At 40.2% G+C, this 24,716-nt stretch overlaps 1 protein-coding gene across 2 annotated transcripts; it reads left to right on the top strand.

Moving 5' to 3' along the window:
- Positions 1-1,790: 1,790 nt before the first annotated feature.
- Positions 1,791-21,268, top strand: rps6ka5 (ribosomal protein S6 kinase, polypeptide 5). Of its 2 annotated transcripts, none has more exons than XM_068721566.1 (17): positions 1,791-1,829; positions 4,867-4,938; positions 5,097-5,315; positions 5,533-5,648; positions 5,739-5,840; positions 6,143-6,226; positions 6,381-6,484; positions 6,579-6,729; positions 6,921-7,082; positions 8,530-8,655; positions 10,000-10,133; positions 11,000-11,093; positions 12,014-12,184; positions 12,510-12,701; positions 14,414-14,573; positions 14,970-15,133; positions 15,483-21,268. In XM_068721566.1, exons 3-17 carry the CDS (start codon positions 5,159-5,161, stop codon positions 15,786-15,788), a joined length of 2,223 nt encoding a protein of 740 aa, XP_068577667.1. In that variant the 5' UTR covers positions 1,791-1,829; positions 4,867-4,938; positions 5,097-5,158; the 3' UTR covers positions 15,789-21,268. The 2 variants fall into 2 exon arrangements, with proteins under 2 accessions (XP_068577667.1, XP_068577666.1); XM_068721565.1 differs by lacking the exon at positions 1,791-1,829 and adding an exon at positions 1,954-2,188.
- Positions 21,269-24,716: the final 3,448 nt, after the last annotated feature.

The following is a 24,716-nucleotide window of genomic DNA, read 5'->3' as shown; positions in this document are numbered from 1 at the left end:
TAGATTCCAGACAATTTCCTTTACATACAAAATTAAGCAAAATGCAAATACAAGCAGACTGACTGCACAACATTTAAAAAAATAGGAAGATCATTGTATCACAAAACCATGAGTGTACTCCAAAAAATTGCTGGGAGTAGAGAACCAATTTCAAATCATTTGTCCTTTTCATGATTCAGATATCTAGATGTTGTTAGCCGTTCTACCAAAGAGACATTTCTCCTCTAAAACTCTGTTTTATCCCCAAAGAGGTTATCCAATATTTCACAACAACAGAAAAAGATATATAGAAGGTCTAAAAAATGTGAAAGTTCCTTCCTGATCCCTGTATCGAATACAGTACAAAGGTGACACCCTGTGTACAAATTGGTGAACTGCATTACATTGACCCCTCGTTGGGATCTCTGAGTGTCCCTGAAGATTACTCCAGGTTTAAGGATGCACAAGGATAACTATAGATTGATGATAAAGCTTCAGTCTGGTTAGTCAGCAGCACTTAAGCTTATGAAACTATCTGTTAAATGAACACATCTCACTGTTGCCTCACACAAAAACATAAACTGAAAATGAAATAGCAAAAAACAAACAAAAAAGGAAAATAACTAAATCCACTTCAATTTATGACTATGAACTAATCTCTGGTACCTCAGATGTTATTACCTCAACTAACAGGAACTGATCATTTTCTCGATATGGTGTTTCTTCTCCAATACATTATAGTTTCTCACTTCTATCTACCTTTTAACTGTGACAAAACAAGTCATACAATATATTTCAGAAAGGTCATTAAATTGTATTATAGACGTCCCAGGTTAATGGTCAAGTTGTCCCCTTGACCGAATAATGCTCGCATGGTGGCGGAGGAAGAACTGAGACACTTTATTTTTAAAAAGTAGTAGAAAGTGTTATATTATCAGATTATGCATCATATTTTATAAGACAACTAAAGCACAAGTCCCTCAAAATTGTACTAAAGTACAGTACTTGATCTCAGTACTTAGTTACTCTCCAACTTGTAAGCTACTTTAAATATAAACCCACCAAAGCACAATTCTGTTAAATTTACAATATTATTCCCAGTATTTTGGAAATTTACAATTTGAGCTACTTGTACTGAGTATTTCCATTTCATGGTATTTTAAACTTCTACTAGACTACTTTTTTGAGTATTGTAAGTATTTTGTACTCCACTACATGTATTTGATAGCATTAGTTAGTTTGTATTATCAGTTATTAATAGGCTACAAAATATATAATCAACCAATTATGACTTTTACCAGCTGCAACACGTACACGTTGATGCATCAATACTTATAATTCAATAATATGATATATATTATTCTGAAATGGCTCCTTGTTTTACTTTTGGTACTTTTACTAATACTTGTGTGCTTTTGAATGCAGGATTCATACTTGTTGCAAAGTATTTTTTACACTGTAGTATTGCTACTTTTACAAGATTACTTCTTTCACCACTGTTGTTTGTTTGTTGTTGGTTAAAAAATAGTTAGTTAATTTAAACTTTGCTCTACCGTTTAGTTAGTTAATTTAAACGTTGCACTACCGTTTAGTTAGTTAATATAATATTATTCTATTTCATTGTATATATTGTGCATTTTTTACATTTAATATTTTTTACTCTGTTATTTGTATTGTATATATTGTGTATTTTATACTCAATATGTTTTATTTTTACTCTGTTACTTTGATTGCTTACCTGTATGTGTTGCATGTCTGACTTTTGACAGGAGCATGTATACAAGTGAAGTCAGCGCCAGTCTATTGAGGAGGGCGGGACCATTCGCTAACATGAAAAGAGCCAATCAGAGGTCAGATCTTCACATAGCAACACCAATCAGCGAAGAGGAACTGTCTGGTTGCGAAGGTAGTGGTAGTGTCGGTGTACTGGCAGAAGCAAGTGTTTCCTTTGGGCTTGCTTGCTGCTAGGTTTAGTAGCCACATTCTGCCCATATATCTGTTAAATGTGGCGCCTCAGTAACAGGCGTTTAACTCTCTTTACTTGCTAATTAATTTGTTTCAAATAAATATTGCAAACTAGTGAACGTAACCTTGTCTGAGGACGCATATCTTTGAACATAACTGGAGCAGGAAATTACGATGCCATCCCCGATGGAGGGATCTTCCAGAGAAGGTGACCTTTTTACTGTGAAACACGAGCTGAAAAATGGTAAGTTATCTGCGAGATAAACTTTTGATGCAGTCGTTAATGTATCTCTCGGAGACACGTGCACGCAGGAATATTGTCAACGCTAGCTGGCTAGCTTGTAAAAGAGACAACTGTCACTGTCAACGGGCATTTATAGTGAGTAACGTTAACGCTACTCAAGCAAGGCTAATGTTAGCTAACTGTCCTTATTACTCGTTAGGCTAACGTACTGCTATCTCACGCAAACTAACGTCACCTAACATTTTTACTTATATTAGCTAAGCTAACTGCCAACCGTGGTAAACCCAAGTAACCTACATAACATTAGCTAAAGCTAACTTAATTGTTAACGTGTAACTCAGCTATAAAGCATGCCATCATGCCAGTTTATGCTACTGTGAACGCCTTTACTTAACGTAAATTACTAACATTAAATTAGTTGGCTTTCCAGTTTTTTGCCTGGTCTGTTAGCGGTCACAGCTAACTTCTCCTCAGCCAACGAAGAGCAGACAGCTGCAGTGCTGTCAAGTCTCCTGAGTAAATGTTAGCTTGGTTTCATTCTGCAAATCATAAGAGGGCAGAGGTGCACATCAACCAAGGCACTGTTGCTTCTTGAAATGATGGTAGATGGATGTATTTCTTCAAGGTAAACGTGACAGCTGTGCTGATTCCTACTGGCTTTTATGTTTTGTTTTGGCAGCATCTCAAAACATGTGTCTAAGTGAATCAACAGGAAGTTCTATTACATTTCCTAACTAGTTATGATTGAAGGTGGTTGTTTTGACTGCAGAGGGCTGCTGAATGGAGTTGCTTTATAATGACACAGTGCTGGTGTTCAGGCTGCAACATGACTATGCTGCACCCCCATTCACTGTCCTGCCCTAAATATGCAGTCAGTCTAGTTGTTACTCGTTTTTTTCTCGTTTGTTTAGAATTTACACAGCATACATAGCTGCTGCATCAACTTAACCCTGCTTTGGTGTACCCTGCTCTCATTCGACTTACCTGTGACAATACAGCAAGATAAAAAAGATACCCACTAAGTCCATTCATTTATCATAATCTTCCGGCTACATATCATAGGATTTTTGTATGGAAAGTTGGATAAATATATGACAGGGGACATAATTGTATGGTTTAATTAATCATAGTTGTGTTGATGCTTTTGCACAATACAAATTAATTGAGTTGCCTGTCGATGTTGAGTTTTTTAAGTTCAATCACACAAACCAAAATACGCTGTTCAAGGTAAGCTTTTTTATTTTGAGGAACATTGTGCATTTCTCTTCTGTAGACTGAAGAGCCGCCTCTTGTCCAACAGCAAGGAAATCATCTGGTTGGACACCTCTGTCGGTCTATTAATAAACACCAAAATCAAACTTGTACTTGGCAGATGAGCTTGACAAGGGTGTTATGCAACCTAAACCCTTGACCTCAGATCTGAAGGACAATGTTGTTGTTGTTTTGAAATGATACAGTATGAACCCAAAGTGTCTAATGGTTGCAGCATTTCTTCTCGTGAGTAACGGGAGAAGCAGCGGAAAAAGATTAAATCAGCCGCTTTAATTGCTCAGTAGCCTATTTTCACAGCGTGAGACAGAATGAATGTGTTCACTACAAAGGACATGCATGTCTGAGAGCGTGCTATGCTTAGTCATCTGTACGAGGAAACCATGATTTAGAAAGACGCCAGGAGTCACTCGCAGTGTGTGCTGACTTCGCTGTAGATCGCTGATGGAAGATAATTAAAAAAATTTTGCTCGTTAATGTTGCAAGTTTGTCTTCAGTTGCATGGAAGATGATCACATACTATATCTTTGTTTACATGAAGGAAGTTTACTGATTATGCATGGGGTTATCTCTGCAGTATTTCCATATTTTTATAGTTAAACAAATTCACCTGTGCCATATACGCAGTCTGTTACTGTTGGCTATGCATTTATTTCTCCACCACTCAGACTTTCCTAACTTGTCCCTTGTTTTAAATCGCTGATCCTCCAGTTTAAAGCTCTCTTCTGTAACCTTTTAGCTTTGCAGAGTTTGACTTAATTTATCTCAAAGCGTCATAAGTCTCTTTGTATCAAAAAGAAATAGAAGAATACATTATTTATAGCATGGGCACCGGTTACAAAACAAAAAGTACAGTACAGGACTGTAAGGTGATGTAACGTGCCTATTGGTGTCCAGCTTTTGGCAACAACGGCTTAAAAGAGCTGATCCGTTTCGAATGTATTTACAACTTGGCTGTGTCACAGTATTCAATAGACTTTCTTCACTGATTGTGACCAGAGCTGTATGTTCATAATTAGGTCTTTAGCTTTCTGGTTAACTAAGCATCTTTTCACCTTTTATCATTTTGGGAACAGAAACAGCTGTACACTGTAGAGAAGGACCAGGATTAGAGGCGGTCTAAAGACTTCACTTATAATCCAATCTGCGTCGACTACGTGTACCTATTCATATCTTTAATGTTTTGGTTTAGTGAATGGCTTTTTGATCGTGCCAATTCCTAATGTGGCACCAATCATGGTGGGTGTGAGCAATAGCAGGGCTACCAACGCAGTGAATTTTTAAACATACATTTTCTCATGTTCCAGATAAGCCCCAGGTAGTCAGTCAGTGGAAAAAATACTTACTTTATATGAATTGAGTGGTTTATCTCATTATCTTGTAATATTTTGTTTCTCTTCTGACTTCAGCCAACCTGACAGGCCACGTAGAGAGGGTGGGCATTGAAAATTTTGAGCTATTAAAGGTCCTCGGGACAGGAGGTGAGTGAATATTTAAACTTTAGTCTCTTTCTGTGTTTACCAGAACGTTACATTGAGTCGATAATTTGCATGCCAATCTGGCAATCCAATATTGTGCGTTTTAAGCCTTTGCTCTGCACTGAACTTAACGGTCTGTCCTTGTTTATTTGAACCACCAGCATATGGCAAGGTGTTCCTGGTGAGGAAAGTGAGTGGTCATGATGCTGGGAAGCTGTATGCCATGAAGGTTTTGAAGAAGGCCACCATTGTACAAAAGGCAAAGACTGCCGAACACACACGGACCGAGCGGCAAGTCCTGGAGCACATTCGCCAGTCGCCGTTCCTCGTCACACTTCACTATGCCTTCCAGACGGATACCAAGCTGCACCTCATTCTCGGTGAGGCTGTTTTATAGGAAACTGCCTTCTGTGTTTTGCTTGTACAAGAAAAATGAAAAAGACTAATGATTGTCATTAACCCAAAATGGGTTTTCACCAGCTGAATGAATTTGTAAACTGAAATTTAAAAGAAGTATTTGCACTTCCCTATAAAAAAAGAATGAACTCGCATATTATTTTGGATGAAACGTGACATGCATGATGTCCTTTGTTATAGATTATGTAAATGGCGGGGAGCTCTTCACACATTTGGTGCAAAATGTGCGATTTAAGGAGCTAGAAGTTGCTTTGTACAGTGGAGAGATTGTGTCGGCGCTAGAACATCTACACAAGGTAACCCCAGATTCAACACATCCAACACGTGATTTATTGGTGTGTACATGCTTTGTGTTTCACTGCCCCGCTGTCGCTTTCTTTTTGCAGCTTGGGATTGTCTACCGGGACCTAAAACTTGAGAATATTCTGCTGGATTCAAGCGGTCATATAGTTCTCACAGACTTTGGCCTCAGTAAAGAATTTGATCAGGTACAGAATGTGTGTGTGTGTGTGTGTGTGTGTGTGTGTGTGTGTGTGTGTGTGTGTGTGTGTGTGTGTGTGTGTGTGTGTGTGTGTGTGTGTTTCTCACCAAAACGCACTTTGAGGTCTTATAAACTTGATAAATGCATTTCCTCATAAAACATTGGCAAAGCAAATTTTTCTTATATATTCAATTCTTAAAATTTTAAAACAAAGTCCCGCCCTCTTGCAGGCATAGGCACTAAGACTTATTGTTTGTTTTATTTGGATTCTAAGGTGTGTCTTTTTGATTTGTCCCTTTGTTAAAACAGATGGAAAGGGCGTTTTCTGTCTGTGGCACCATTGAATATATGGCTCCAGAAATTGTGGAAGGAGGAGAGTCTGGACATGACAAGGTAATGTGTAGTTTTATGCTGTCATCTGTTTGATCAAATCAAGCAGCCCAGGCTCTCCACTCTATATTCCTGAATGCGTGAGCTCTCCAGTGAGTTTTTATTTCATTTAGTCTGTTAAACCAAAGTCACGGGTGGTTGCTTTCATGCATTCCAGGCGGTGGACTGGTGGAGCCTAGGCGTGTTGATGTATGAGCTTTTGACTGGCGGATCACCCTTCACCGTTGATGGAAATGAGAACTCGCACACAGACATTGCCAAGTATGGATTCTCCCTGATCGTCAGCCACAGGTTTCAGCCAACCTTCTGTTAAATCACTCTGCAACACTGACCGTATCTGTCTCACACGTCACAGGAGGATTTTAAAAAAGGACCCTCCATTCCCCAAAGATATGGGCCCTCTGGCCAAAGACCTCATCCAGCGACTCCTCGTCAAAGATCCAAAGAAGAGATTGGGCTCAGGTCCTAATGGAGCGGAGAATGTCAAAAAACACCCGTTTTACCAGGTGGAGCTCATTGCTTGTCTTGAATATTTCACAATATTTAGAAAACGTAAGTGGCAGGGTGGGCTGTTACTCCACATAATGGGGCTGCTTTTGAGTGAGTAGCATTTAGGAAAACTGAGTGTTTGTATAAGCTAGGTTAATAAGGATGGGGGATGAACCACAATGTTTTTCTTTTTCTAAACTCACTTTAGAAAATAAACTGGGAGGACTTGGCAGCTAAGAAGGTGCCTGCCCCGTTTAAGCCAGTGATTCGAGATGAGCTGGATGTCAGCAACTTTGCAGAGGAGTTCACAGAGATGGACCCCACCTACTCTCCTGCAGCGCTGCCTCAGAACTGTGACCGCATCTTTCAGGTGGGAGTTATGGGTTTGTTAGACAACCAGACCTTTTTTTTTGTTGTTTTTGTTGTTGTTGTTGTTGTTGTGATTAATTGTTTAGTTGTTTACATATAGGAACGTTCCTTTGTGCTCCCTGCAGGTCATTGCACAGGGCGCCACTTTTTTCTGCTTTGTGCTCGTGTTTCGTCTGGGTTTCGGTAGCGGGCCGTGTGAGATGTTGACACGGATGAAAAATTGCATTATACATTATCCACTTTTTGTCTGCGACTATATTTGTCATACTCCAGAGCAATTCAAGTAATCAAGTGAAGTTTTGAATGTCCTCAAAAGGTTGCTGTAAGTCAACATGAGTCTGTCTGTGTGCACTGGTATTTCAAATTGACTAAAGAGTCTTTTATTGAAGTAATTGCTGCCATATGCAGCTCTTATTGAAGTAACAGATGTGAATGACTATTTTTGATGTAGCTTTGAACCATAATATGGCCCACAACTCTGTGCCAGCTGATGGCTGTCTGATGTATTGCATGAAATTTCAACTCTGATTGCCTTCTGGATCCTTGAGCTCGGCAGATCAATAGATCCATTAACGGGCTTCTCTCATGGAATAAAAGGTTACACTTTGAGAGCATCACCACGTCTGTCTCGGTTACGCCTTCAGTCTTTGATTGCCAACTTCATCTTGGCTTTTTTTCGCTCTCAGCTGCCATTCACATAGTCTGAAATTTTGGGTTCTTTATAATTTGCAAGCCTAGCAATCTCTGAGATAACGACAGCAATCCCAATTTTAAATCGTGCACTTGCTCCCCCACGGTGCCTCACAAAACAAAATTAAAATTGCATTAAGAGCGCCAAGATGTAATTTCACAGCAGAGCAATCAAATATTCAAGCCCGGCAATTTAGGGCATCTCATTCATTCACCACCCATCCTTCCGTCCATCCATGGCTGTCACTACATACCAAACAGCTGTGTGTGTGTGTGTGTGTGTGTGTGTGTGTGTGTGTGTGTGTGTGTGTGTGTGTGTGTGTGTGTGTGTGTGTGTGTGTGTCGGTGAAAAAGGGAGAGAGAGATTAATGCCATCTCAAAGCTTTGGGTTCCCCACAGCTGGAATTAAGCAGGCAGTGCTCCACAATGACAGGTCTAACAATAGGAACAGCTGGACAGCCACTGTCACTCACACATTTACAGAATTGGGTTTATTGTGTAGCTGACGGGCTGGTTTGATATAGAAACATCTGAAGAAAAACAACAAGTTTTACTGTAAATGGAGCTATGTAAAGCACATTAAGTGTCTGTAAATGACTGTAATGTATAGCATATCGTATAATCAGAAGGATTTGAATGCTGCAAGCTATTTCTGAGGCTGTAAACTGCAGCATTGGTTGTTTCATTTCCCTCTGTCTTTATAGTCCAACTCTCCTTTTCAACGTAAACACGTAGAGTTCATGTATTCCTGTGTGCAGGGCTACTCTTTCATGGCCCCCTCCATCCTGTTCAAGAGGAATGTGGTGATGGACGACCCTGTCCAGCTGTGTGGAGGCTCCGAGAGGCCGGGCTCTGCTGCGGTGGCCCGAAGCGCCATGATGAAGGTAAGATGAATGGACTCGGATCCCGCTGTACAAACACACTTACGCTAATGGCTGCTGTCACAGACAGATGATTTTTTTTTCTCCTTCTCTCCACTCAAACTTTTTTTCCTTCTGTTGTTTTACTCCCTCACACTCTGATTCAGTTTTCAGGCACGGTCCTGTTTATTTAACGATGCTTGTTTATTAATGCACTTGTGTTTCTGTTCAACGTAATGCATTTGAGAAGGTAGCAGAGCTGCCTTTTGTGGGTTTGTTAGGTTCCAATCTTATCAACATCCTGATCAGCTTCTGCAAACTTTGCAGTTTTCAAGATTTATTATCAAATTTGGTATATTGGTGGTTGGGATTATATTTCATTTTTTTTAATGCTTTTCAGTCTAGCCCCAAAACCTCTTAGCAATGTTTAATTAAAATTAAAAGGGAAGTTTCAGCCAAGCAGTCGGGGAACAATATGCTCCAAATGTCTCACAGTTCCAAAAACGCCTCAGCTCACCGTGCTCTACATGTTTTTATGCCATTTTCTGTCACAAACAGGAAACTGCTGAACAGCTTGGTGTCTTGCAGTGATCTTTAAATATCTTAATACAGATCTGGACAATCTAGATTTTCATATATTTGTCACTTCCATGTTTCACTTTTGTATGCAACTGAAACTTAAACTGAAACAAGAGAAGTGTACTGGGTTGCTCCTCAAATGGTTTTCATGGACTGCTGCAGATCACTGGGTAGTGATAAACCTTTTAAGATCATAAAACAGAAACTATTTTGAATTTCATAATCACATAGAAAAAGCGGTATTTATAAAAAAATAAAAAAGCAGAGACACAGCAGTTAAGGGACTTCAGGTTTCAGGCTGTTGTCAGTAGTTATTGAATTAGGTGGCATGTGTTAAAATATATCTGCTGTATATAAGAACTCTAGATTAGACTTACATTTGAGAAGACGTTTATTCCTCACCTGTATGAATCTTTGTGTAGAAATTGAGACATAATATAGAATATTAAGAAACATGATTTATGTAATGTAAATAGCAGTAGTTATGGTATTCTTTATAGAAAAGATAAAAGCAGTCATAAAGATGCAATCAGCTTCAAATGCATGGCAAATATATTTGTTGTGCACAGGATCACCAGAAAAGCAGGAGTGTGCAAAGTCTTTATTTAACTTTATTTAACTACATTTCACTCAACCCCATTTTTATGAAAGACCTCACAACATTGAGACCATTCTTTAAATGAGGCCTTTTGTAATTATTGAACACTTTGGTGATTTGTCTTTAATTGATTTTGTTTTTAAATGTATATTTCACCACACAACTTGTTTTTGTCCACTGTTACTCTGCAGGACTCACCGTTCTATGTGAGTTATGAGATGGACCTGAAGGACAGTGCTTTAGGAGAGGGCAGCTTCTCCATCTGCAGACGGTGCACACACAAGAAGACTGGACAGAAATACGCAGTCAAGATTGTCAGCAAGAGGTACGAACTCACATCCTGCCTTCTCCGATGTGTTTGTCTCCTCAGATGCTTCTGGCTGTGTGGTGTTTATAGTTTCATACTGGTGTTTAGAGAGGCCACCCTCTCCCTGGACCCTTATCAGCCTACTCTAAACAAAATCTTTCAAAGAATATGAAATTCGTTTGTTGTCTTAAATTGATGAATGCTAAATAATGTCACATTTCTCTGATTTTATTTGCCTTATTAGTCTGTTGAGAGTTGCCATACGTGGGTTAAATAAATTGAAATGCATCTCTGCTCACAAACCTGTTTATTTTTGCTGGAAACTGCAAAAAAACAAAACAAGCTTTCATCGTGTGTGTGTTAACTGCAGTCCTACACTACACTCCTACACTCCTCCACTGACATTGTGGCGGCAAATATTACAGCTTTAATAAGAGTGAGCCTCACTGAGGCAATCCACCGGACACAAACGCATGATCCCAATATGTCCGTGTCGGGGTGAAAACAATCAGCAGAGAAAAACTGCACTTTAAAATGGATAGAAATGACTCTGAAATGAAAAATGTCCGAATTTGAGAACTGAACCTTGTGGGGAAAGAACAAAGCAGAAGAAAATACCCAGCCCACACAACTCACTGTTGTACTGCACAAATGTCATACAAAAAGTAGAAAGGTAATATTCTGTTTTCTTTTCTAAACCCTGCTTTGGCTTCTCTGCTTACATTATACTGACTTTATATTATTTGCTAATAAATCGAAGATACTTCTGCATAATTCAATCGAAAGTGCCCAGTATAGACCAAAAAGTAAAATAATTTTAAAAAACGTGTGTTTACATTGTATTTCGTGACCGTTCTCTGGTTTCCTGCATGTGTTTGCTGTAGGATGGAGGCACAGACTCAGCGGGAAATGGCGGCCCTGAAGCTCTGTGATGGCCACCCTAACATTGTCAAGTTGCATGAAATTTACCACGACCAGGTAAGGTTAATCGACCATAAATTCAGTTTAGTGTGGCTCTCTATGGAGCCTGTTGAGACTGCAGCTTTAGTAAGTCCTGGATCTGGAACAAGGCAGATTAATGGGGATGCTAGACGCCCTCGAGGTCTTTCTTTATCTCTCCATGTATTGTCCTATAAACATCTCCCCGCGTGCTCGATATTTCACACTAAAGGTATTTTTAAACTGCAGCTGTTCAAACGTCCATTTCTTGCCACTAAACAGAAACAACCTAGATTTACTTGTGTTGCTAATCGAGCCGCACACTCAGACCAAACTAAGTGTGCATGTGTTCAAACTGTAGCTTACCTCGGTTATTGCGATGGTGCGTCCGTGTGGCTGACTGTGTACAGGTTCATTAGCCCCGGTCCTTCAAGCCCAGGAGCACCACTTTAGTCCTGATGAGCTCAGTGGGGTTATTACTGTACCTCAGAGGCCTGTGACCCAGATCAAAGCAGCGCTGCCTCGCTTCGCCTCAACCGAGTCCTGCTTTTGTTCCCAAAGCCCAGCGCTAATGAGAAACTCTACCCCGCCGCCCAGACACATTATTCCCTTCCCACTTTGTTTGTCCCCTTTCACTTTTACTCAATACCATTATGGTTTGATCTCAACATCACAAGATCAGGAATGGGCTTTTTTTTTTCCTCCTATATTTATTATGCAACAGAAAAATTCTCATCCACCATTTCACACGTTAAGATTCAGCTGCTTCCAACATGCACTTCAAGCTGTAAAAGCAATTTCAGAGGATATCAGAGGATATAGGTTACAATTGAGTGTAACAGAGGTTGGTGAGAAATGTAAATATATTTTGTGTGTGTGTGTGTGTGTGTGTGTGTGTGTGTGTGTGTGTGTGTGTGTGTGTGTGTGTGTGTGTGTGTGTGTGTGTGTGTGTGTTGTAGCTCCACACGTTCCTGGTTCTGGAGCTGCTCGGTGGAGGGGAGCTGCTGGAGAGGATCCGCAGGAAGCAGCATTTCAGCGAAACAGAGGCCAGCCGCATCATGCGAAAACTGGTGTCGGCCGTCAGTCACATGCACGACGTCGGAGTGGTGCACAGGGACCTCAAACCGGAGGTATTGGACACACTCGGCAGGACTGCTGCTCCAAATTATTTTCTGTCTGAGCAAAGTTTGTGTCTTTTTGATGAATACAAACACACTGGATCATAAGCTTTTAAAAAGGAATGACTGTGTTTCTCTGAACTTGTTATGATTTGTCGTATTGCCATTCTGACTCTGCAATCTTCCACAAAACAAGAGTAAAATTGTTTGACCCTAACATGGGTCAAAAGTACCTGGTCAGACAAGTCTTGATGTCCAATTTGGTTCACTCTTGAGCGGACCAGTTTTACTGAGCAGAAAGAAATGATTGCTGTTCGTGTCTCCAATTGCTTCGTAGAACCTGCTCTTCACAGACGAGAGTGAGAACTCGGAGATAAAAATCATAGACTTTGGCTTTGCTCGCCTCAAACCACCAGACAATCAGCTCCTGAAGACTCCCTGCTTCACCCTGCAATACGCAGCACCAGAGATACTCAAGTATGACGGCTATGATGAGTCCTGTGACCTGTGGAGTCTGGGGGTCATTCTGGTGAGTGAGTGTGGGACACCAGAGCCATGCTCCGGTTAACATCAAATCTGAACTGATGGAGAATCATTCATTATTAACTCCACATTATCCCCATGGGAAATAATCAAATCAGCAGCCCGTTAAGTATTTTATTTTACAGCAATTTGAACAAAGATTGTAAACATAATGGGTAAGAAAAGAAAAATAACTTTGTTATGATGTTGATATTTGCTGGCTTTCTTTGCTTAAATTTGATAACTTTCAGTTGTTTAACTATTTATTGGATTGAGGAAGCAATTTCAAAGCATCACTTTGGAATCTGCTGACTTCTGATGAGCATTTCTACCAACTGATGTAATGATTTCTCATTTAATGGAAGATATACTTTAAGCCACAAAGGAAAATATTCATTATTGGCAGCATTCATCCAAATGATTGTTAATGGTCAGAGATGTTGGTTTGCTTGTGAAACAAATCCACTTCCTCAAACATTTATGTAGAGAGAATGGGATTTCACTTTTAAAACCCAGAGTGTATTAACGTTTTATAATTCATAATATACATCATGTTTAAATTAGGCTATTTGATAAGATCAGGTTAAAAGTTACTGAGGAAACTTAAGTCCCTCATCAGAATGATGCCTTCAGTTTGAAGACATCGATGCTCAGTCAGGAGTAGGATTGAGTAATAGATCATTGATTAGCTCTATTCAGGAGCATCATTATTTGACAGCTAGTTCAGGCCTACTTTAGTCTACCAGGAAAGTGAGCTGATTATATGAATGTATATTTCAATCCTCAGCTCTGAGCCACTTTGAATGTTAACCAAAGCGTTTCTTAAACCAAATTAATGCTTAGTCGTGAGCTCCATACAGTGATGATCCCCCCCCCCCACACACACACACACACACACACACACACACATATGTACATTTGCATGATATTCATCTCCCTCTCTTGTTTAGCGCGACAACCTTCAGCATCCTGTGGTGAGCTGACACAGTTTAATGCTCACCACGGAGCGAAGAGCAACCGGCCCGGCTCTCATTAGAGCTGCTTAACACGGCACTAATATGACACGTTACTTCCCCAAAGCGGCGACGTCGTCTTAATTCAACCTTTTTCTGTGTAGAGGAAAATTAAAAGGAGAGTGCAGAGCATCGAGAGAGAGAGAGATTTCTGTACTTGGCCGGTCATCCGAACAGAATCTAGGCTCTCTGTGCAAGTTCACACCGACGCCCCCTGGGGGGGATATGAGAGTAGTGTGCCTCATGGAGCTTTGACGAAATGGGTACTGACAAGCTGTGTGCACAAAGCCCTGGAAGCAAAGTGAGCCGACACAGAGAGGGAGGGAGAGTTCAGGACTGATCCTCCACTACCAAAAGGGCTGTTCCCAACCCCTGTCATTATAATGAGAAATCAGATGTAAGTGGGCCAAGGTGAGAGCATCCTGTTCACTCATCTGAGCACAGACCGCTCTTCCGTTCAGTGCTGGCTCAGCCAACAGTGGAATATCGTGGACAGTCGTGATCGGTCAAGGGCTCCTTCAAAGCATGTGTTTATTCCAACAGCAGATTAGTTTGAACACTGTAAACTTTCCCAGCTCATTGTAGGCGACATGTAGCATATCCTGCAACACACTGACTGTACAAAATGTTTCCATTTGATTCAGATATTTAAGCCTTGAAACTGTATTCATGGTGATTTGACAGAAGGTTTTCCTCTTGTTTGCAGTACACCATGTTGTCTGGGCAGGTGCCTTTTCAATGTCAGGAGAAGAGCCTGAGCCACACCAGCGCTGAGGAAATTATGAAGAAAATCAAAGAGGGAGACTTCTCCTTTGAAGGCGAGGCCTGGAGAAATGTGTCCCAGCAGGCCAAGGACCTGATACAAGGTGAGGATGGAACCGGTGGCTTGTTCTTAACGCCAGAGTCTTGAACTGAGTTAGATGTTATGTCACCTTGGAGCTGTGGGTTCGGGCTCATTTACATTTAAATGTGTTGGTGACCCATTTTTTACGAGAACACATTGTCTCTCCCATATTAAGAACATGCAAAGTACAGGTGAAATCTCACTTGTAACAAAGAGTCAGATTAATAGTGTGATTTGTGTGTTTTTCAGGATTAACAGGATAGACATTTTTATTTAATTTTTTTAAACAATTGGATCACAGATTGAACTTTTAACCCACAAAGTAGCTCACAGCGACTGAGCTACCTGAAGAGGAAATCACCTCCTCACTCGCGTATTTGGAGCACCAACGGTAATTATCTGTGTCTTGTCCCTGCAGAGCTGCTGACAGTGGACCCAAACAAGAGGATTAAGATGTGTGGCCTGCGTTACAATGCCTGGCTCCAGGACGACAGCCAGCTGTCCTCCAACCCACTCATGACGCCGGACATTCTTGGCTCCTCCACTGCCTCCGTCCACACTTACGTCAAAGCTACCTTTAATGTAAGAAAGGTCCAGCAGTGAACGCTTGTTTCAGATGTAGGTCAGGAAGTCTTTAGGTCACTTTGGGCTTCCGTTTGTAAACGTGGGTCGTGTTGAATAATCACTTCAAACCTGCTGCTGTTCATGAACTTTACGGAAAGCCATTCTTAATCACAGATTATTATTATTAGATTATTTATTTTAATTAACCAAAGTAAAACAGGCGTTTTTAAATAGTTACTGTGACATTTAGGTGAAATGGTTTAAAATGGAAAATATTGTCAGAAATTGCTAATGAGGGTAATCATTAGTTGCATCCCAGGATCAGTGCAAAATAACTGGCTCACCAATCCCCTTTTCTTTGTCCTAGGCATTTAACAAATGTAAGCGGGAAGGTTTCCGCCTGCAAACGGTGGACAAAGCGCCACTAGCCAAGAGGAGGAAGATGAAAAAGACAAGTACTAGCACAGAGACCCGCAGCAGTTCCAGTGAGAGCACCCGTTCCTCATCGTCCTCCTCCCAGTCGCAGGAGAAGACTTTCACAGAGGGCAACACCAAGCCGCAGCCTTCCAACAGCACGCCTCTCACCACGCCCGCCACCACGCCTGTGGCCCTGGGAACCGACTCTGAGCACCAACCAGCGCATCCGGCCTTTCACTTCTCAGAAGAACAGTAAGGAGGGGAAAAAAAGGGAAATTCGGACAGTTTTATGACCCACAGGATGGCTCGGACCGGCATGGAGACGGCTCTCTTCTCTTTCTCTCCGTCCCTGGCAGCTCTCTGCATCTGGCTCGATTGCATGGACGTCCGCACGTCTCCAAAGCCAAAGCATGCAGCAGGAGCAGCAACACCTCAATATCAGTCAATCAACCTTCACTAGCAATAGCCTATTCCTTTTTATTTCTCTCTCTCTCTCTCTCTCTCTCACTTTCACACACAGACTGTCAATCAGGGACTGGACCAGGAAGAAGTTGTCACCACAGTGTCCACAGTGAGAAAAGGGCGGCCCTACTGCCCCCAGGTCCAGACAGACACTGGAGAGACATGTTCGGTCTCGTCATAAAGTCGCAGCTCGCTCTCTGTCCGCCCCGTTTACCTGTCTTTGTCGGAGGTTTTAAAGGGAAAGTCGTAGTGTTTACATCATGGAGTCTTTGTATTTTTTTGTCAAAGGGAGAGAAGAAACGCTTCCAGCTGCAGCGTTGCGTGACGTCGGTCCACTTCTCTGCAAGATGGAGCAGGTTGTTTATATGTGAATTTTACAGACTAAGATTTATTTATGATAAGCTATATTGTTAACTTATTTATGGTTCAGACCGATCTGAAAAGAAATAATGGATACAGTGAGTCTTTTTGTGTACGTGTGTATGTGTTGCCCTATCTGCTCAAAAGACTGTTTCCATGTAGTCCGATGGTTGTTCATTCATCTGTAATCAACAGACATCAATGCTTCTCGTAGATTACACAGTGATGCAGACACTGTAAGACTTTTAAAGGCAAGAAGAGATTAACACCATTAGCTACTGGTTAATGGTTGTCAAATGTATGTTACCAAAGTCATTTGGACTTTTTTATTGGAGGCTGGTGAATTTTTGGGATTGAACTGCAGCTATGTCCAGTGGTCAAAAAAAAGTAACATCCTTGTTCATAAGGATTTAAAAAAAGCAAAAGTAAACATCTTTTTATAGAAATAACCAAATGTGGATGTAGTATGTTCAGCCAAATCTGTGGTTTTATATATTGTTGTATGGGGAGTGCTGAGCCTGAGGGGATGTGACCCCACAAGAAGAGCTATATTTACATTTCATTTTGCCTCTGATGTGGGACTATGGTCCGATCCTCAAGCCAGTATTCACCCCAGCAGTGGATTTGCCTTGTGTGGTTCCAATCAGCTTAGTGCGAGGTGATTGCGTCAAGGAATTTAAGGTTGAGTTTTCGGAGATCCAAGATGCCAAAGGGCAACTTCAAGAGGCTTCCTTTTCAGATCAAACCAGATCAAACTGTTTGAAAATGGAACGTTTTATTTGCCAAGAAAAAGCAATTAAATCAGGTGATGGACAGGTTTAAGTCTCTGAGTTAAGGGTGGTGATACATTAGGACATTTCAATGCCACATAGTGCAGAAAGTTGCCACTTGTGTCACTGCCCAAAGTCTTAAAACTACTGCAAAACATCGACCCTTTATAGAAACACCAAGTCCCCGAGGACAGACCTCAAACAAACGAAGCTTTTCTTGTTGACACCCTCCCTTGCTCTAGTTACCATGTTGTACTGCATGACTGAAGTGGTGATCTTTGCACTGTGTGACAGCTCTCGTTTTGAGGCAGATATCTGGTTAGTATTTGGTCCCCAGTGCATGATGTAAACTGAAACATCAATCTCTTCTTTCACTTCGTTTTTAGGGGTGTTTTTGGCAGATTCTCGCTTGATTTAATGCGAGTTTGTTTACTTGCACATTTGAATATGCCTGATTGAATTCGGGACTTTGAAGTTTTACTGTTTGAGGTTAAACACCAAAAGCCCTTTTTTTTTTTTTTTTTTTATAAATAGCCTGAATATTGTAATGTCCCCATGTTACAATACTGGTGTTAGCCAGGAGAGATAGGAAAGTTAATGCCGTGCTCTGTTAATCGTTTTTTGCAAGTATGTGTTCGTCTGTTTTCATGGTGATATTTGAAATACTGTATTCTGTTGATGTGTACGGAGTTTTTGTGTTCAGTATGTGAAGCTGCCTAGATGCAGTTTCTTTTGATTCATCAGGATACAAACTCTAGTTGGACTACTGTGTGCATTCAAACACACTTCTTCATCTTCTTCCATTTTAATGCACTCTGAATTTGAACCAAAGCATTAACTTCAAGGTAGCTGCTCTAAGCTGCATGAGATATTTCCTTTTATGCAAATATGCAAAGAAATGCGTCATATACATCAAGGTTTCTGTTTGTTTTGTCCAACTAATGTAATCATTTGGATGTTTTTTTGCTCAGGCAATTTTCTTACTGTGTGTTTTGTTCAGAGATTCTTTATAGGATTTGAAATATCCTTATCCAGCACATTATTATGCTTCAAACTATGCATCACTTGTCACTATTTGTGTTGCTTTTGCCATTTCAGAAAGGCCTCGCCAAATGGGTCCAAACATAATGCGTAGAAGGGCGCCATGTGCATATACTGTACTCTTGCTCTCACAGCATCAGCCACAATAGAAACAGCTAAGTAGAATCCGTCGGCCGTATGAAGAGCTAGGATCCTTGGATCTGAACTACCGAGCTCTTGTCTAACTTAGTTCGCACGAGTTCCCCGTTGCTGCCTCATTAAGCCTCTTTTCTTTTGTTTGGGTGTATTAATAGCTCAAGAGGAGGAAGAGGAAAAGTGGCCTATATTGAGCTCCCCTCTGGGAGCCAGGCTCTATTAGCTGATGTGCTGCAGCGCTGTTTGTTCCAAAGAAAACACCGTTCGCCACACGCTGCCTCTGTGGGACCCGGCTCGTCTTATTTGTAGGGAAAATAACAGTATCACAGGAAAAGGGTTGGTTCAGTACCAACGTCTCTCCAGGGCAGACTTTTAAAACTAGGTTTCCCCCCTTTGATGAACAACTTCTTCAGTGTGCCACTATGAGGAAGAGAAGCCAGTTTTGATTTGACGTCCTATTGGCTGTGATACATTTTTGGTTATTGGTTCCCTGGAAATTGAATGAACGGTCATTTTCCTGCGCTCAGCGCTTCCTCCTTTTTGTTAGGGTTGAAAGTATCCCACCTGATATGATACACCTTTGTACCTTTCTGCAGCATTAGTTAGAGGGGCAGATAGTTTGGACTGTTGTGTAATTAAGTGACTGCTGTTGTGCATTTTAAATTCAAAGCGTAGGATTTGGGGACTTTCCTACTTCTGTACTTCTGTCCGTAGAGTCGAGTATGTGCTTTTGAGACGGATGTTGGTGCCAAAGCTGAAGGTGTCATCTTGCTGTTGTGGATATATTGTCTGTGAAAGTGAAACTTGCTGCGACTAGTGTGGCTCTGAGATCACATGGAGCTGTCCGGTGCTGAAGTAACCAAACCTGTGGTGGTGCTGCGAAAACAAGTAGCTTTCCACAAGGAACCGGTATGAGGCAGATCTTAAAGGGGAAACCCTCTGATTTTACACAGCAAAGCCCGTTTATAGGTCTTTGGGAGTACGACTGCATATGTGGAAAAAGTCATATAAAGAATTTTATGGCAAAAACCGGATACATTTTTTCTGGTTATGTCACTTCGGCACATCAGTGACGGCTGAAGACTACAAGTTTGAAAATGAAAACAATCTGAGGGGGCAGAGTTAGAAAAAAGTGAGCTTACCAGACATGGTCTTCAATTTTGTATAATTAATAGTGTTAAATGAATGGTTTATATATATACTTCAGACATAAAGGTTTAGGAACCACTGTTTTGATGGGCCAGTTTTACTCAAATTACCAAACAAAAAAATAGCAATGTTTTCTGTAAGTTTCAATGAAAAAAGAAATGGAAGTTACAGTTTTAGGGTAATGTTTGTGATGCTGGGAGTATCACAAACACTGATGTCTCACATCACGGACACATAAAACCAAAGCTGGATACCAGATGTTTGTCTTGCTCAAAGACACTTCAGCAGCACCGTGTATTTATTAGGTTTACTCAGCCCAGTGTTACTCTATCGTTAGCAGAGATTAAAGCTACATGAGAAGGTTTTAATGTTTAGTTTTTTGAGGGAAACATTGATGCTTTTCTGTACAAAAGAGTTCAGTGATGTCATTCAGTCCTCATGCCAACGTGTCACTTTAGACATGACCATCCTCTTCGTCACCATCATGCATGTGCTACTGCTTGATTCCTGTCAATATTTCTCAATTTCCATTGATTCTTATCATATCCTTGTCATATTGTGACTGAAGCGTGTCAACAAGTACTGTAGCAGTGATTCCCTTTGAGATTGGTCAATATTAAACTGTTTTAAAAACACGCAATCAAGCTTTAAAAGGCAAAACTTTGCACTTGTATGTTATTTTTATCATGCGATTTGATTTTTGTAAAACAAGAAAGGAAAAAAAATGTCTCTTTGATTTTGTGCAGGTTCAGATGTTTGACTTATTCATGTCTGTTTCTGAGACGATACCATCATATAAACCTCAACACCGAATAGTACTTTTACTGCAAGGATACACCATGTGCACACCTGCTTTCTTAGGGCACTGTGAACTTCATCATTCAGGTCTTTAGGCACACCGTTGATATAATGAGGAAGAAAACCTTGATTTGCTTCAATAAATGCTTTACTTAGTGGCTGAATACATCTGTACTTGTAATAATAACCTGGAACCAGTCATGAGTCTTTTAATAGACATTTGGTTTAATTTTCAACTGTGTTACTGAAAATATTTTGGGATACCAGGATTTGTGTGTACGATCTGTCAGAAGGACAATAAATGTACGATTTCTTGTCCATTTATTGATCTCGACTAATAAATTAGGTACACATCTTTTTTTATATTTTAAAAATGGTATTCAAATTTAAAAGGCATGTTAGGAGACATGGAAACTTTATTTCAGCGAGCAGCCTCCAGATGGCAGTGTTTAATAAAGTGCCACTCTGAGAACAGTTTCCTGTGCAGCATGAACTCCTTTCAGACTTTACGATTTATTCATAGATGAGTCAAATATAAGATTGTGTTGAATATGCTTCAAAAGTAAAATAGAATCCGTCATGTTGTCTAGCAGGACTAGAGATTTATGTCTATGTACCAGGTTGACTAAATGCATATTTATAACCAAATTAAGATTTGTGTCTTATAAAGTGAACCGTACGTACTGTAAATGTCCAGTTATATTATTTTTGTGCTCTGATTAAAATAGTTATATGCAGTGTGGACCTGACGAAAGGTTTCCAGTCTCTTTTAAAAAGTGATTTTTAGGATGCACCCGAATTTGATATTGTGTGACAAATATACAAGTGTGAGAGTTCAGAGGAAGTTCTGAATGAACTCCAATGTGGGTGATGAGAGAATATTCCGGATCATGTGTAAAAGAACAATAAAGAACAGTGTTTGTGTTTCTAGATTTCTCCTGTTTAGTGTTATCTGTGAAGACATATTTATTTTAGAAGTTAAGGGCTTTAGTGTCTTTGAAGGAAATATTCAACTGTTAAAACCAATGAGTCTTTGGCATTTTTGCTGATGAATTAAATAATGAAATGATTATTAAAGTAGTGGCTGATTGCTTTGGACTATGACTGATGGACTACTTGTGGCAGCTCTTTGCTCCACAGAGGATAAAGCTCCACGTCGTCTTCTCTGTTGTGTACTCCCGTGTACTGACAGGAGAGGACGCTCTCTGGCTCACAATCAGCTGGACTGCTTGTGTCAAATCTGCTTATTGGAAAAAGTTACTTATCAATAGGTGATATTTGAGTTGTTTGGTGTTGAGCAGCTTCACACATGAGAGGGAAGCTCCACTACAGATTTGTATTTAGGTGACAAAAATCAATGTAAGTAATTTGTCACCGGAGAGGATCTGAATCAATGCATTGAACAGGTGAAAGGTCATCCATATATATAACTACCTTCCTCTCTTCTCTGTGTTTTATTTCTGCTTTTTCTGTCATCAAATCTAAATGTCACTCAAGACAAGTCAGCGGGCGTCATGTTTAACTGAAGTGTACGGTGGCCTCTGCAGGTCACGATCAGCTTGATGCAGTACTTCTGCACAATATTTAAAAAGCAATGCAGATTTTCTTTTATGCATGGCTTTCAATCCACTTATTGTGGTTTCACCCCGCTTGCTCCTACAGTATATGCAGCTATACAGATGGTGCACTCACAGAGCACTTTCGCCTGGCTAATTTTGCAATGCGGATGTCAATAAGGACGTTCAGCAGGAAAAACTCATTACACAGTGTGTGTGTGTGTGTGTGTGTGTGTGTGTGTGTGTGTGTGTGTACACGTGTGTGTGTGTGTGTGTGTGTGTGTGAGTGTGTGTATACACGTGTGTGTGTGCATGATATCTATTTTCTTTGAAATCTCTCTGCACTAAAATACTATCCATTACTAAATAGTGTGTTGTGTACTGTGGTCAAGTATATTCAGATGGAAGGTCTGCACTCTAAAATCCATCATTGAGGGTTTTTTAGGGGGGCTATTGGCTAATACATCAAGAAAGACAAAATTACACACAGAAAGACCAACATTTAAAAATCCTTTTCCACAGACTCAAAAGGAAGTGTAAGTATAAGATGTGGCCAATGTATTTATTAGTTTTGTGCTTCGACACAGTATTGAAATATAGAGAATAAGAAAAGATTTTTCAAGCGATATAGTATTAAAGTCAGGACAATGTGAACCTTTGTTTTTTGTAGTATACATCATAATTCTGCCTATTTATGCAAAGCACTGTTTTGTTCACCTTCAAAGCACTCGGTAAACAACCTGAAACAATTTTACTTTCATGTCAACATGTATTGATGTCAACTGTATTTCCAACTGTCAGTAACATTCATGTTTGCTGATTTTATGACAAAGTTGCAGTTGAATGTAGGACTACTTGTCATTATGGCACTCAAAAAAGGAGAAGAAACCTTGGAAATTACATATTCATGTAATTATAATAATCCAAAAACAACTGATGGCTTCAGTCAAATCAACAGCTCAGGCTCACCAACGACAGATCAATGTAGAAGGTGTTGGATGGGGTGGAAGTAACGAATTACATGTACTATCTACGCTGACATAAAGTGGTATTTTTGTGAATTTGCAGGCTTGCTTTTTTGGAGTATTTAAAAAAATGTATTGTAAATAGAGACTGGAATGCGGTCGCACCTGCATTTATCGCTCCATGATGAAGGCCCGCCCTACTCTGCTTCTGATTGGCTTACCGTAGAACCCTAACCAATCACACGCCTCATCCCGAATCCTAGCCAATCCAATCAACAAAGGCAACGCGTACTAGCCAATCACAGGCAGAGTAGGGCGGGTCACGTCTTGCTTTCGCAAGAATCGTAAATTAGCGGCCCGGATGTGGCTGTTTGAGAACAGTCCAAAATGCCCAATTCAGTAAAATTACGAACGATATCGTCATGCATTATCGTTAATATTAGCATTAGTGTATCTCAGCACAGGTGACAGAAGAAAGATTGCATCTACCTTTATTAAAAGTGACCCAAATCAAACGCATCCAGGTGTTAAGTAAACAACAGGTGTATGCGTTGAATGAACGACCAGAGAAGTTGAATCTAGAGCAGGTGGAGCCGGAAGCACAGCAGACAGGTGAGTACAACAACACACTCGTTGATGGATGTAACTCTCAAAGTGTGCAGCCCTCTTTTTGCTTCTGTGCAGTTTATTTTGTCTTTACATCTCTGTATTGTCTGCCCTGGTGATGTTTTATTCTATATGTATTAATCATTCATGTTGCGCCTGCTATGGTGTCTTTAACTTATTTTGTTAACTGTTGGTCATTTTTGTAAAATTGTCAAAGCTTAGTTTCTTTTCTGGTTAAATATTGTAAATGTAAACAGAGAAAGGTAGTTTTTTTATTTTCAATTGATTAATTGGAAGTTGTGTGATGTTGTTAATACACTTAAGATTGTGCCTAAATGTTTTTTTAAATGAATAATTATGTCACATAACGTTATTATTATTATTATTATCATCATCATATTTATGCAAGTCATTTTTACTTCTACTTGAGTAAAAATATTCTAGTGCTTCCATCTCTGGGTTGGAGTCATGGGTCTCTGCAGTTTTCACACAAAAATTTTGAAAACCATTTGTTTATGGACCTCGCTTTGTCAATCGTCATCTTTAAACAGGAAAAAGTTATCAAAAGTTACCCAGTTTGATAGCAGGAAGATACTATATGTAACATCTAAAGGAAATAATACACTCCTTATTTTACAAGTAAAAATAACACTAACTATAACTACATTTTAGCATTCGTCATTATCCTGTAACTATAACTTGTTGTACCTGAGCTATCAGTCTGGGGCTGTCGGTAGTTAGTGTTGCTGTTTGCAGTTGTGGGGAAGAGTTTCATTTTGGGGCAGGGCTGACTTGAGTTTTTTGCAATTACAACAAATGTCAAGAACTTGCCTTGGTTAACTGAGTACCGCACAGACATGACAACATTCAACACAGCATACTTCTAAAACAGTGGTATGAATTAAATAAGAGAACACAAGAAATATAATATAGATAAGATAAGCTAAAAACAATAAGGAAGACTATTACATTGAAATGCCAAAGGTTTTTACAATTCAGATGTTAAATTAAAATACCAAGAATTCCATAAGCTGAAAACAAGTTGTCCACACAGTTGAATAAACCTCCTTCCAGAGGAGGTTTCCTCAAATGGGGGAGCTGAGAGATGAATACATAATGACCCAGGACATGATGGAGGAGTTTGAGCTCTGAGCTGGTTTGTGTGTGTGTGTGTGTGTGTGTGTGTGTGTGTGTGTGTGTGTGTGTGTGTGTGTTTGTGTGTGTGTGGTGGTCTAGTTTAGCTATACTTGATAGGACTGACTCTTGACACCCCACCAGTCCTGTGCAGATGTTTTTGAACCAGCTCCCGTCGTGATTTTTGGTTCTGTGGTTAAGATTAGGG

The sequence above is a fragment of the Cebidichthys violaceus genome, unplaced genomic scaffold (assembly GCF_023349555.1).
Source record: "Cebidichthys violaceus isolate CVI_PGR_0920_01 unplaced genomic scaffold, fCebVio1.0.p SCAF_28, whole genome shotgun sequence".
Lineage (NCBI taxonomy): Eukaryota > Metazoa > Chordata > Actinopteri > Perciformes > Stichaeidae > Cebidichthys > Cebidichthys violaceus.
The sequence above is the reverse complement of the archived record's forward strand: the minus strand, read 5'-3'. Positions and strand labels throughout refer to the sequence as shown.